This window comes from Triticum aestivum, chromosome 3D, assembly GCF_018294505.1.
Source record: "Triticum aestivum cultivar Chinese Spring chromosome 3D, IWGSC CS RefSeq v2.1, whole genome shotgun sequence".
In the NCBI taxonomy this organism is placed as follows: Eukaryota; Viridiplantae; Streptophyta; class Magnoliopsida; order Poales; family Poaceae; genus Triticum; species Triticum aestivum.
In genome coordinates, this window is record NC_057802.1 from 56,668,211 (window position 1) to 56,683,070 (window position 14,860).

At 47.4% G+C, this 14,860-nt stretch overlaps 1 protein-coding gene and 1 pseudogene across 1 annotated transcript; one reads left to right on the forward strand and one right to left on the reverse strand.

Annotated features, from left to right (window-relative positions):
- The first annotated feature begins 4,163 nt into the window (after window positions 1-4,163).
- Window positions 4,164-5,263, forward strand: LOC123076151 (BTB/POZ and MATH domain-containing protein 2-like). Its single transcript, XM_044498545.1, has 2 exons — window positions 4,164-4,416; window positions 4,572-5,263. The coding sequence occupies exons 1-2, from the start codon at window positions 4,164-4,166 to the stop codon at window positions 5,261-5,263; spliced, it is 945 nt and encodes a 314-aa protein (XP_044354480.1).
- Window positions 5,264-10,992: 5,729 nt separating this feature from the next.
- LOC123076152 (receptor-like protein Cf-9 homolog) lies at window positions 10,993-14,023 on the reverse strand (annotated as a pseudogene).
- Window positions 14,024-14,860: the final 837 nt, after the last annotated feature.

The following is a 14,860-nucleotide window of genomic DNA, read 5'->3' on the forward strand; positions in this document are numbered from 1 at the left end:
TTTCGGGCCTAACCGTTCTCTTTGCCTGTGGGGCCTACTGGGCCTTCTGCGGGCCTGAATCCTGGCCCATGGATGGGTTTCAAGTCGTATTCAGGCCGTGGTGGCCCAGTAGGTGGCATAATTTTTTTCTCTGTTTTTTGTTTTCTCTTTTGCTTTATTTGTTTTGTTTTGTTTCTACTTACAACAAAAAACATATTTATTTTATTTCTAATTACTTATGTATTTTACTTTAATTATTTTATTTTTATTTATTTTACTGCTGCTATTTTTATTTAATTTATTAAGGTTTATTTATTTTAGTTACTATAGTTTATTTTATTAAGGTTTATTTATTTTTATTTATTTTATTAAGGTTTATTTATTTATTTACTATAAAAATGAACATAGATGCGCCTATAGAGAAAATTCAACCTAAATTCATAATAAATTTCTATGAAATTCAAAGAAATTTACTGTGAATTTAGGTCAAATTCCCTGTATAAGGGCATCTATTTTCACTTTGAGAGGAGCTCAACAAGGCAGAGAGGGACGGGCTTATAAACTGGTGTGAGCGCCCTTAGGTTGGCGAGGTGGGACTAAACACTGGCCGCAACTAGGACCAGCCCTTTAGTCCCGGTTTGTGGTATGAACCAAGACTAAAGGGTGGTGGGCCAGGAGCGTGGCCCATTGGTCCCGGTTTGTCCCACCAACAGGGACGAAAGGGTCCGGACGAACCGGGACCAATGCCCCCACGAGGCCCGGCAGGCCCCTGGCCGCACGAACCAGGACCAATGCTCACATTAGTCCCGGTTCGTGACTGAACCGGGGCTAATGTGAATATTGCCCTGTGACCACAGCCCAGTTTTCTACTAGTGATGCGAAGCGCGTGACCATTATGTCCAAAGATGTTCATCTGGCTAGGAGGATCCGTGGCGAGAGGATGTAATTCGCTTAGACAGACGAATCAACAAACATGCATACTGCTTTCTATATGAGTTCTAGGTCTACGACGGATGGTGGACAACAACTTTGATATGCCATGGAAGTTAGGTTATTATTACTAGTATTATGTATTTAGGTAGATTATATAGTAGCCTATGCATTGTCTGGTGCCAAAACCTTATAAATTTGAAGTGTGTTCCGCTGAACTGTATACAAAATTGCAAATTATATATGGTGATGCATATTATTCCTACAACAACACATATACACAGATTTCCTTTTTACAATATTACTTTGCTATGATTGAATGATATATGTTTGATTACCATCCTGGACAAGATCAACCTTTGCATAATGCATGCATACCTGGACCATTCTGGTCGCAAGTGTCAGTTTGTTTGGTTGGAGCCATGTTGTTCCATCAACACTTGTGTCCCTTCAATGTTTTCACCCCGCTGTTATAAATAAAGCCACGACTGCGATACTACCACAACCGAAAATGAAGGTCCATAAAGTAACAAAAAGAGTTCAAAAAAGAGGAACAAGGTGCATGCTAGTGCCAATAACTCAACAAGCCCACAAAATAACAATAAGATCTCGAGGCGGACAAGTGATAATTAGTAGACGCACCGCCATCTCCTTGTAATTCTTGGTCAACTCCTCGATGGCGGTCCTATCCAACGGCTTATTGAGGTTATGCCAAGGCCACTCTGGTCCTTCGGCATGCAAATGTCCTTCCATTTTACCATACGACACTTCTTCTTATCTGCATCCCCTTGCCAGGAAAATCTGGATTGGTACTTGTCAATGTTTGTCTGCGCTCTATGAAGAAATAGATACAAGCCCATGGCAAACATCAGAAGGCTGGACAATGAGTAATGAATTGCTAGCCTTAGAGACAAATATTGCCTGAAGGTTGGCTAATGAGTAATGATTTGCTAGCCTTAGAGACCAATCTTCCCTGACACGGGTCTACCTGGTGTTGCACCCTTTCAACAAAATGGACTAAGATCCTTCATGTTGATTCTCCAATCACAACAGGCTTAATAAGATATCAAAAACGATCTAAGTGGGTAGTTGAGAAGGTTGGCAATGTTCCATGTTCAAAATAAAGGAGTTGCAAGTGCAGGAGAGCTAGGAGCTCCTGCGACGCGCGTCACGGTGGAAAACATATCGCCGCCATCGAGAACCCCATCCTCTTTTCCCATCCCTCACCACCGCCAGAGGGCGTAGCCGGGCGTAGCCGGGCGTAGCCGGGCGAAGCCTGACCGGAGCTGGCGGCGACGGGGCGGTTCTTCCTCCTCACATGGCAACGGGTGGCGCGACCAGGCGGAAGCGTTGCATGAATGAGGGGCGCGCTGGATGGGCTCTGGGTGGCGACGGCTGGTCATGGTGCTCGTGCGAGAGGCTTGTTGCGACGGTCATGCCTGGGGTGTCACCAGCGGCTAGAGTTGGGCTCACCTAGATCTGGCGCCTGGTGTACCGCGGGTGGCACGGGCTGACAATGGCCAGGTTGGCTCGGCTCACGCAGGAGGTTGGCTGGCGGTGGTTCTGGTCATCGCCCCACCTCCTGCTCAAATCTATGGATGATCGTGGTCGATGCTGGTCAAGGGGGTTGGATGTCGTGTGCTTGGTCTTCTTCGGTTAAAGGATCCGGCAGCTCGGCGTCGACAAGCAGCGTGAGGGGGGAGGGTGGCGGCAGCTTTGGCGTGACTGTCGGTTGGCGTGTGAGTCGCTGTGACGTAGTGATGCTGGTGGCTTGGCGCGTCTGCGGGGTGCGTCCGGCGCATGGTGGCAACATGGATCCCACTCGGATCTGGCATAGTGGCGTCGTTCGGGTTCCTCCGGGAGATGCCCGGGCGGCCTGCTCCACTCGGAAGGCGGTGACCCGTGGTTCCGGCTCGTAGTGGTGGCCTAGCATGGTCTTACTGGTTGGGTGGGGTGGCACGGATCTGGTAGAAGATGGTCGATATCGTTCATCGGGCGTAGGCACGGGAGCCGACCTAGCGTGCAAGCTGTCACGTTTGTTCTCTCCTTCCTACTGCTCGTTGGTGGCGGTCATCTGTGTCGGGATCCCGTGACATTGCGGTGCCATCAGTCAGATCGGCGACAATGTCTATGGGTGTGGCGTCGTGCGAGGTCGCCTGGGCCTGGGCTGAGGCTTGCTCGGCCGCGGACGTCGGCAGCAACCTGGTTGTACCCCTCCCCATAGGTTCACCGGGACTGGCTGAGGACTCAGTGCGTACGCTTCCTACAGTGGAGGGTTAACCAAGGTTTGGCCTGGAGGAGGTGCCTTTCGGTCTACCTTCCATGGTTGGTGTGTTGTGAGGCAGAGAGTTGGCGGTGGCTCGAGACATGGGTGTCAAGGCGACGACCCCGGATGGTGTCTACATGATTGGCTCTCCGGCGGGCATCATGGCAGCGGCGGTAGCTATGCTTCTTGGTAGTGTGGGCAGCGAGGGGTGTAGTGGGGGTTGCTCGGGCTCGCCTTCTGCTATGGCAGTGGCGACGCTCAAATCTAGGACCCGAAGACTTGTTTTCGTCGCGACTATCCTGGGTACCTCGTGGTGACACGGGTGAGCTGTCGAGCGAAAGCTTCGCACTTTGGTGCCGACGACGGTGCCGCGCCGCTTGCAGGTGACGCTATCTTCTTGAAGACATTGATGTGGTTCTTGTTCTTCCCTTCGTATCAGAGTTCCGAGTGAAGACCATTGTCTGTCTTGGACTCGACAGCGGCGACACCTAGTGTCGTTTCTCCCCCCGAGGGTGTTGTCGTGGACCTTAGGTGTTCTTGGATGTGTCGTCGTGTTGCATTCATGGTGTTAGCTTTCGGTGGACGTAGTCGTGGTCCAGTTATGCCCAAATTTGCTTTGTAACAAGAACTCCTTCATGCCGGGCTTAAGACATGCCGGGCGACGAACGTTTGTTTTTTACAGGCACGAGAATCTTGTTGGCTTCAGTTGCTCGTCAGATTTAACTGGAAGTTGCATTGAAACGACACCTATCTATTCATTGTGCCCTCGGGAGTGGAAACGATGACTGTTTCAGCTCTCGAGGAGACGGACGGCGCAACCTTCCTAAACTTTTGCAGTTACGTTCACATACGAGACGCATGGGTTCCCGTACTGAAAGAGTCATTCCCTATAGCAGAGTATATATAGCGGGTGTGCATTGCGTATAAATGGAGCGTCTTCCTCGTCTCCAATTTCCCTCATTGCCAAGTGATCGAGAACGCCACGATCATGCCCTTCACCGGCGTGTCTGTCATCACCGATGGAAGAGCGCCACGATCTTCCTCGCCAACCGCAAGCAGCAACACCTCCAGCGGCTACCACCTGCTCATAGTCGAGGGGTACTCGCGCACCAAGAGCAGCACACACACGGGAGAGTGCATCAGGTCTTGCCCTTTCATGGTTGGCGGCTACCTTTGGTGCATCCAGTACTACCCCAATGGCGCCAAGTCGGAGAACGCAGATTTTATATCTCTTTATCTTGGTCTTCTTAACAATGACGATGCTGCACTTGCAAGCCCATTGAAGTTGCAGTTCGAGATTAGTTTCGTCGATCAGATTTACAATCAAGAATCCACGCAGATTCGCGCTGGCCAAGTATATGAATTGCCTAGAAGCATATGTGCGGCCTATCACCAGTTAATCAGAGGGACACCTTGGAAAGATCAAAGTACCTTAAGGATGACAGTTTCACCCTCCGTTGTGACATCGTGGTCATTGGCGATGCTAACAGCAGGGACACTGCCACCACTTCTCCGTCCATCAAGGTGCCTTCTTCGGACATGCAACAGCATTTCAGCGATCTTCTTCTGGCCGAGGAGGGAACGGACGTGACGTTCAAGGTCGGCGGCGAGACGATCGCCGCACACCGTTGTGTGCTAGCGGCCCGATCTGCCGTCTTCAAGGCAGAGCTCTTTGGCACCATGAAAGAAGGCATGATGACTACAAGCGTCATACAGGTTGACGACATGGACGCGCAAGTTTTCAGGGCGATGCTTGGGTTCATTTACAGTGACTCGCCGTCGGAGATAGAGGAGGAAGAAGATGCAGATGTGATGTGGCAGCACCTGCTCATCGCTGCTGACAGGTATGATCTCCGGCGACTAAGGCTGATGTGTGAAGAGAAGCTGTCCGAGTACGTCGACGTGACCACGGCCACGACCATCTTGACGCTAGCTGAGCAGCACAACTGTCGCGGGTTGAAGGAGACGTGCTTGGAGTTTCTCAACTCTCCTGCAAACCTGCAAAAAGTCATGGCGTCCGGTGGTTTGGATAGTCTTGCTGCATGCTGCCCCTCTGTTCTGAAAGATCTCATTGCCAAGCTTAATTAATTAAGCAATAAAAGTATAGTAATATGGTAGTACTTGTCGCTATATATCAGACATGCCGCCAAGAAGTAGTATTTGATCCTTGAGAGATCAGATGCGGGAACTTTTTATATTTTCGTCATATAGTATTTGATCCTGTTGAGATAACAAATGTGGAATTTTATATATATATATATATATATATATATATATATATATATATATATATATATATATATTTGTTGTGTCAAGGCTTACACGTACTCTCTTTTTTGTAATAGAAAAATAGAAACCGTTAAATCTCAGTCGATTAAGATTTAGTCAAGTCTCAATCAACCTGTTTTTTGTTTTTTGAGGGGCAGTCAACTGGTTGTCTGTTGGATTGTTTGTCTGCTTGAAGATTAGTGCGCTGCTGGCTTTGTGTCTACACGGGCCAATTTTGAGGGGCAGTCAACTGGTTGTCTGGTACAGAGATTGGTTGGCCTGCTGTTTGTCTTTGCTTGTCTTTTCCCGTCGGGCTTGGGTTTGCTTGCGTGATGGGCTAGCGAGGGGCTGGAGCCTTTTTCGTTGTCAGTGGCTCTTTTTCGTTTTTGGTTGCGCTGCCATTTTTATTTTTGGTTGTTTTTCATTTTTCATTTTTTTGGCGGGGGATTTTTCATTTTCCATTTACTCTTTTGTACAGTATGTGTCTGATTTTCTTTCTTATGTTTTCTTTTCTTCCTGTATTTTGTGTTTTTGTCTCATTTTTTAGGTATTTTTTTTGTTTTTGATATTTTTTATGTAATGTGAGTTGTGTGAATATTCATATTGCAACCTACAATCGTCTGCAATTGCAAGGGGTACTACGCCACTGCAATTTGGATCGGCTGGGGATGTTTGGCCAGTTGCATGTCCACCACTAGAGTTGCAACTGCATGTGTCACAACCCGCCTGCAACTCCAAGTGTACAACGCGACTACAACTAGAGGGCGAGGGATGTCGGCCAGCTGCATGTTCATGAGTAGAGGTGCAACTGCACGTGTCGCAAGTCGCTTGCAACTGCAAGGGGTATAACACAACTGCAACAGGAGGGGACAGATGTTAGCCAGTTGCTTATTCACCACTAGAGTTGCAACTGGATGTGTCGCATCTTGCCTACAACTGCAAGACTGCAACTGGAGAGGGGGAGTTACATGCCCACCACTAGAGTTGCAACTGCATGTGTCGCAACCCACCTACAACTGCAAGGGTACACATGACTGCAACTGAAGGGGAGGGATCTTGGTCAGTTGCATGTCCATCACTAGAGTTGCAACTACACGTGTCACAATCCACCTGCAACGGCAAGGGATACACTGCGACTGGAACTGAAGGAGTGGGATGCTGGCCAGTTGCATTTTCATCACTAGAGTTGCAACTACACGTGTCATATCCTACCGCCAACTCCAAGGAGTGCGACGCGTTTGCAACTAATGCGGTTCAAAAAAATTTATTTGTCATTTTTTATTTCTTATTAAAAATACAAAATAAAATTTAAAGGTTTAAGAAAAATAATATCAAAACCTAGAAAAATGATGGGAAACTGGATTGGAAGTTTTTTTTCCTGAGAAAAAGTGAACCGGGAGGGAAGGTATAGAATTTGTTTTGCTAAAGGAATAAAGAAAGAGAAACTGGCTGATTCCTAGCCCATGAGCGACCGCACTTGAGGTTTAGCAAAAAAGAAAGGAACTGCCGATTCCTAGCCCAACAAGACATGTCACGAGCCAGCTGCAAAGGAGAGCGTACACCGCCTGAACCCACGTACACATGCATGATGTCAGCCGAAGTCTAAGTCGACTGAGACCTAGCCAGACCCTAGAAAAATATGCATGCACTCCTTGATCCGGCAAAAATTGAAATGCGTTACTAGTTTAGAAACTCAAAAGAGATTGCACACTAGGGCAAATACTCAGGGAATTGCTCAATTTAGTCTATATCTTTTCCAATGATCATATGTAGGCCAAATAAGGCCCGAGGAAAAAAAACACATGGCTGCACACAGAACACTGTGTGCTGCCCTGCCTCTACGTCGAGGATCATGGGTCGAGAAAAGCAATTATCCCATGCACGGGAGATCCCGTGCATGAGAGAGCCTTTGGATTTGCTTGGAGATTTTGTGTCATGCATAAGTACTATCATACCTAGTCACTTTTTCTCTCACGGCATACTACAAAGATACTGTTCACCATCCCATGAGTTTTATCATCGGTTTTGTTTGGCGAGCGGGAGGTCAGAGTTTGATCCATTGGATGGCGAGACACTCGGAGATTAGTGCGCAAGGCAAGAGCAGAGGGGTGACCAACGAAGAAACAGCCATGCTTTGTGTCAGCTGGGCATGTGTGAGATTTGGAAGCACCGGAATGACATCGTTTTCAATGGAGCAACACCGTCGCTCGATAGGCTCACATGGAAGATCGACGGTGAAGGAAGAGCTTGGAGGAAAGCGGGACTACTAAAAGGGGACCTCGATGGTTTCTTCGCGGGATTAGTAGTGTGGGTAGTGCTCGAGTAATTCTGTTTAGATTAAGAGTGTGGTGATAAAGTGGTTAAACTTCCAGAATTATGCAGTGGTGAATATCTTAAAAGGAGAAGTGGATTGTGCTAAACTGATGGAGCTGCTGTCTGCTACTTTTTGCAAGACTAAACACTGGCCATGGCAAATCAGAGGGCTCTCCAGCAAACCTTTTTGATCAGATTCCCCCCTTGGAAGAAAGTGGAAGACCTCATTGAACTGCCTAGATTCTCCCTGCCACAGGATGTGAATGTAACATTAACTGAATGGAAGGGTGGATGTGAACCTTTTGGAGAGCTGGTTGAAGCATGGGTACTAATTGAGGGGATTCCCCCAAAGTGGTGTACTTGGAAAGTTTTTGCCCAAATTGCTTCACTGTTTGGAGTGCTTACAGATGTGGATTGGATTGGAATGTTCAGAACCTTTTTTGAGAATGTTAGAATTAAAATAGCCTGCAGAGATCCAACTAAGATTCCTTTTGAGAGACTAATTGAGATGAAGAAAAAATTGTTCCTGCTTGGTTTCACTGTTGAGGGCTTTGAACAGACAGGTGGTGCTGACTCTGTCATTGATGTAGATGAGGATGAAGATGGTAATGAGGAGGATGAGAGAGCTGAGGAAGAGCATGCTGAAAAGGATAATGGAACTCATGGAGAACATGCTTCTGAAGGGTCAGGTGATGGTGATCTGGCCATTGATGAATTAGACAAAGCTAACTTCTCAACCAAATATGGGTCCTCAAATAAGTATGGTGTTCAAAGTTTGGTGGTTACACCTATGAAACATGACCATAATGCTGATCAGGAGGATTTCATTATGAAATGTGCTTTGGCTGTTGTTGACCTTGGTGTTACATCTTTTGATGGACATGAACCTAAATCTGACTGTGTTGGTAACCTTCCAGAACAACACCAAAATGCTGATGGGGAGGGAAGAGAGGATGAAGGAGTGGTGACCCAAAAAACCCCTCTCCATCTGAGAAGAATGATACATACATAACTCCTGAGAAGAGTGCTGGTAGTATGGAATACTGTGAGAATCTGCTAAGGTCAGTGGATGTATCTGATTCTAAAAATGAGGAGACAAAAGAAGAAGAGTTGGGGGTTCTCCCTCTTGAGTCTGTCCAAATCCTATAAAGTGAGACTTGGAAGAGGTCCCTGGCACAGCCGTGCATCTCGGCCAATGGCCGCCTTGCACCAGGCTCGAGGAGTTTGACCCCCGTCGTCTGCTCGTTTCGCCTCTCGAGATTTGCCTATTAATTCTCCGAGTGGCCGGCGGCGCCTGTGCCATTGCCAATACGATATCACGACGACTGGGCTTCCATCTTCATCTCAATCTGCAGGTTAGCATATCTCAACTTGCAGGTTTGCCTTTTCTCTTACTGAATCGATTCGTCAGTTCGTCACTGCTTTATTTTGCTTGCATACAGAAAAAGTGCATACGAAAATTTGGATACAGATCTTGTACGAGATTCGGCGATGCAGAAAGAGAGGGACAAGAAAAGCACCAAGGGTGTTGGCGAACCTAAGAAGACCATGGATTCTAGTGGTGGCAGCGTATCAAAGAAGGCGAGAACAACAAGCAAGGGCAACACGAACACGGAGCATCCAGAGAAGGAGGATGACGAGATCTTCGACGTCTTCTCCCTTGAGATGGATACTCTGGTGTGCGACATATGCTTTCATCCAGAGAAGGAGGCATGCCGCTTCGCGCCGTACCTCTGTCCGTTCGACGGCTGCGCCTACCGCGGCCGCCTCCTCTACAGTCACATTCTTGACGCCCACGCGCCAGCCGGCGACGCCGCCACCTTCACCAAGAGTACCACTCCCAACACTATGATCGTCACAGTGACGCTACAGAAGTCGACGCCCTTGCGCGCGCTGCTCCACCCCGACGGCAAGAGCGTGTTCCTCCTGCTCTCAACGGCGGCGACCTCCTCACGGGCCGCTCGCTCTCGGTGGTCCGCGTATGCCCATACGGGGCCGAGGTGGATCAGGAGGCGGAGTCAATATACTTGAAGGTGTATGGCCACCGGCGGTGGTCGTTGTCGGCGTGTGGGGAAGTGCCGTTCGTCCGTATGCTGCAGGGGTACAAGGCCAAACGCTTCCTGTTCGTACCGGACGATTTCTGGGGCTCAACCGGTAGCATGGACGTCATAGTTGTCCTCTGATTGGCGGTGGCCGATGTTTCGTTTCCGCTCGATCGAGAGCATGAGCTGTGTTTCGTTCCCTGACGCTGGTACGTACTAGTAGTTTCATATATCTGCTGAATCCTTGGTATCCTGCCGGTTGTGTATCTTTTGGTTTTCGGTCCTTTAGACGGTTTATTGGTGTTGCCCTGTTACCTTCGAGTTTTTACCTGCTTTTTTTTTGCCAAATGTGGGATTATGCATGCCTGGATTCTTATGCTTATGCACCTGCTTACATATACCTCTCATGGAATTGTTTGGTAGTTCTGATATCACTCACCATGTTCTGTCAGTCTACTACTCTAGCATATCATCTCCAGTATGCAGAAGTACTAAATAAAAACTTATCCAGAAAAAGCATATCATCTCCATGTTCTGTCAGTCTACGAACTAGATCAGGACACTTTTGCTTTAGCACCTGCTTACATACCTGTTCAGCCAAGTATATATTACCTTGTATGGCCGGATCATTCTCCAATGTTTTCTTTTGCCAACTTGTACAGCCGTGCTTTAGCACTTCCACAATGTTCGTAGCCCGGTAGTTCTTATTGCCATGTTGTGTCTGTCTACTTTAGTACTCCCTCCGTCCCAAAACAAGTGACTCAAGTTTGTACTAAAGTTAGTACAAAGTCGAGTCACTTAATTTGGAACGGAGGGAGTACTAGACAGTAGTATATCATCTCGAGTCTGCAGTACTAACTGAAAAACTTGAGCTAAAAAAGCATAAATATTTTTACAGGGAGAGAAAGGAATCTTGTCACTCTGAAAATTCGGTCACCCAACTATGAATTCGATCAGGATTTGAGTAAAGAAGCACATCACTATCTATTTTCATGATACAACATGTCACACCATTTCCCCTTAACTTATAAGCCTTGATGCAGATGACTTGCAACAGTAATACAACAGTACAACATTAACTACTACCTCCTCACCTAAGAAAAACAGTAACTACTACCAATTATGTACTACATATGTTTTCATAATCTTCACACCTGTTACCCCACTGCTTCTAAATGAAAATAGAGCACCATTTCAACTTCTCTTTCTAATAGGGAGAACCCATGTCCCTATGATTACAACTGCAAACCCAACACCAAATCCCAATCCAGACAAGAGAAATAACACAATGTCTGCAGGGTTTTCCTTCAAAGGATGAACCGTCGTATATGGTGTTGTCTCATTGCTGCATTTTTTGGATAATGGAGGCCCGCATAACCCATCGTTCCTCGTAAATGAGCTGTTGGAAAATAACTCAAAATGAGGTGATCCTGGTATTCTTCCCTCCAGTTTATTGTTGGATAAGTTTAGTGTCCCAAGGAAGTCCAAAGATGCTAACTCTTGTGGAATCACTCCCGTAAGCTCGTTCGAAGATAAATCCAAAGACTCTAGTTTCTTCAAGTGACCAAGCTGGGATGGCATTCCTTCAGTCAAGGAGTTGTGTGACATGTTGAGAATGTTGAGCAAAACAAGATCCCCAATAGCTTGGGGGGTGCTACCATGGAATGCATTGTTTGACACGTCAATGTGTATAAGGGTCCTTGCGATCTTTGGAAGTGTGATGGAATACCCTTTGTAAGTGAGTGTAGTGGCGACTTGATATTCTTGTTGGAGCCTTTGTAGTTCAAATGTGTATTTCATCGTTGATATCCCGTTAGCGGTATCGACCATCATGGACTTTAGATTCATAAGCCATTCCTCTGTCAATGTACCCGAGAAGTTGTTGGAGGCGAGATCCAGAATTCGCAGTCTTGGAAATTGACAATTGTTTTTATTATTAGCAACAGATGGTGCCACTTGTCCAAAGAATTCGTTAGAATTCAGGACAAGTACTTGAAGACCAGGAAGTCCACTCATCCAACATGGAAAAGAATCGTTCATCTGATTATTTCCCACATCAAGAACCTCCAACTTCTTGCAAGAAGAGAGAGATCTAGGCAATTGCCCTCGGATCCAATTTCCACTGAAGTCTAGCACCTCAAGCATGCAATTGTTGTTGACATCACGAGGCAACTTGCCTTGAAGCTGATTTTCTTTCAGATTTAGAACCCTCAATGCTTTTGTGTCCTTCATTAGACATGAGGGTATTGTGGCATGGAGGATATTGTAAGATAGATCAAGAAATTGTATCTTTGTACCACAAAAATACGGTAAAATATCCCGAGACAGTTGGTTTCCTGATGCCTTGAAAATGGCAGTTTTTCCAAGTTGAGTAGAAATATTATGTGGCATGGATGAAAAATGGTTGCATGAGTAATCTAGCACACTGCCAGAGGATCTTGGTATGGGTATAGGCCCCTTGAACATGTTGAAGCTGAGATCCAACACGTCTACTGGGCCCAAAGGGAGAAAGCTGTCATAGCCAACACTAGTAAATATATTGTGCGATAAGTTTAGATAGAAAAGGTGTGAATTGCTCCATGTCTCCCAAGCCCATTGTGGCACGACCCCTTGAATTTGGTTGTTTGAAAGGTCAATCACATAAATCCCAGCTAAATGCTTCAATACATTGGGGAATTTACTTATGTTGCAAGATGCTAGCTCTAAGAACTTTATGTTTGGAAAAGACACGGAAGAAGTAATATCTTCTCCGTCTATTACATTTAGTTTTTTGTTTGAGAGCTTTAAGTTAGATAGTTTGGTAATTTCCACAACGAGTTAAGTTCCACTTCGCCACTAAAATTATTCGAATGAAGTAATAGGGTGTCTAGTTGAGTTAAGTTAAAAATACATGGAGGTATTTTCCCTGAAAAGTTACAACTATAAAGTGACAATATTCTCAGTTTCGACAACTCACATATGGAAGAAGGTACTGGTCCATGCAAGCCACAAAGGGAGAGCTCAAGAACCTCCAAGGAAGTTAAGTTTGTGATCCATGGTGGCATAGATCCTACTACTTCTAAGCCAGAGACCTGCAATGAACTCAAGAATTTGAGCTCACTGATTGACGAGGGAAGATCACCAACAAAACCCTGCGCACCAAGGCTTAACTTCTTCAAGGATTTGAGATTGCTGATGGAACTTGGAATTGAACCGGAGAAATTGGTGTTGCCGACGAGCAAATTCTCAAGATTACTATCAGCTGAGAAATTTGGTAGAGTACCAGATAGGCCAGGAATTTGGTGAAGATCAATAGTCACCAATCTCTTGTGCTGAAAGATAGACGGAGGGACCCAACCGTGAAGGTCATTATAACTGAGTTGGAGAACACTCAGAGAGGATAATTCAACAAAGAACTCTGGAAATGGGCCGGTCAAATGATTGTGCTGCAGATCAATCACCGACAAAGACTGCAAACCGGCAATTGATCCGCATATGGGACCGGTGAGTTCAGAGTATGGCATGCTAAGAACACGAAGATTCGGAGTGTACCTGGCCAAAGCAGTGCACCACTCACCCCCTTGACCGGAGAGATCCACGAAGCCAAGATGGAGCTCCCTCAGACCACCCATGTTTGCAAGTATGGCTGTTAAGTTTGGGAGTGTGAGCTGCCCTTGGCGAGTTATGTCGGCGTGAAACTTGCCGTCGACGTGGAACGGCCCAATTGATGGTTCGAAGTGGAAGGAAAGGTCGAGAGAGACAAAAGGTTGGTGAGGCGGCCTATGCTGGGTGGCACCTGGCCTGAGAAGTTGGTGGCTGAGAGGTTGAGGTGGGTGAGCTTGGTGAGCCGCTCAAACCCGGCGGACGGTATCTCGGACATACGGAAGTCGTTTCTGGCTAGGTTGAGATACCTGAGCGAGCTTAGCTCGAAGAGCAAGAGGTCGAGGTTGGGACTCTCCAGGCCGCGATCGCCCAAGTTAAGCGAGGCGACGCGGCCGGTGGCGCCACGGCAGCGGACGCCTTCCCAGCGGCAGCAGTCCCAGCCGGCCTTCCATGAAAGGAAGGCGGCGGTGGAGTGATTTGTGGCGGAGAAGGATTGTTTCAGCCAGAGCAGCGCTGACGCCTGGTCCGGCGACGCCGGGGTGTGATCAGTGAACGTAGCCTCCGGACGGTGAAGCGAGTTCACGGCAATGAGCTGGAGTTGTAGGAGCAGAAGCAGCAAGCGGAATGGCTTGGGACATGCCATCGCTAATTGTGGAGGAGATGTGCGTGCAAATGATCCCTTGCAATGTGCGATGGCAGGTTAAATTTGCGTGGTGTAACTTGTGTGATGTACCAGCACCCTGTTATATACGTAGTACACGTTACCCCGTCGCATAGAAGTCTTTCCCCTAGGGTTTCCTAGGGTCCAACCTTTCCTTCGGCGGCGCCGCCGAAGTACACCAAATCTACGTCAAATCCCACCGATCGACGGCGTTTTCTCGAGCGAAGGACGACGAGGGGCTGGCAGAAGTGGACTCCGACGATTGCATGGGGGACCCGAGCAGTCAGGGGGTGAGAGGAGGGATGGAGATACCGGAAGTAGAGGCGGCTAGGGTTGAAGATCCATCTTCGGGCGGCGGGCTGGGCCCGAGGAACACGAAGGCGAAGGGTGATGAGGATGTAGCAAAGACGATCGGCGGGAGTGAGGCTGACGTTCAGAAGGACGATGAGGAGGCAGATTGGGAGCAATATGTGGTAGACGAAGATCTAGATGGTGCGTTTGAGAACCTCAAGCTGCAAGGGGAGGAGGAAGAAGATTTGGATCTATCTGGGGAGTTTGAGAATCTGATCAAGGATGTTCGCTGGATGGCGCTCTTTAGGGTTCATACCCTACGGCCGTTTAGCCATGCTTCTCTGCTTAATTCCATGAGGAACGCGTGGGCATGTGCGCAGGGGGTGACCTTCAATATCAAGGGACCCAACTTGTTCTTGGTTCAATGCCATTGTTTGGGTGACTGGAAGCGTGTGATGGAGGGGGGGCCCGTCGCAGTTCAGAAGGGATCCGGTGGTCTTAGTGGAGTATGATGGATTTTCAGATGTA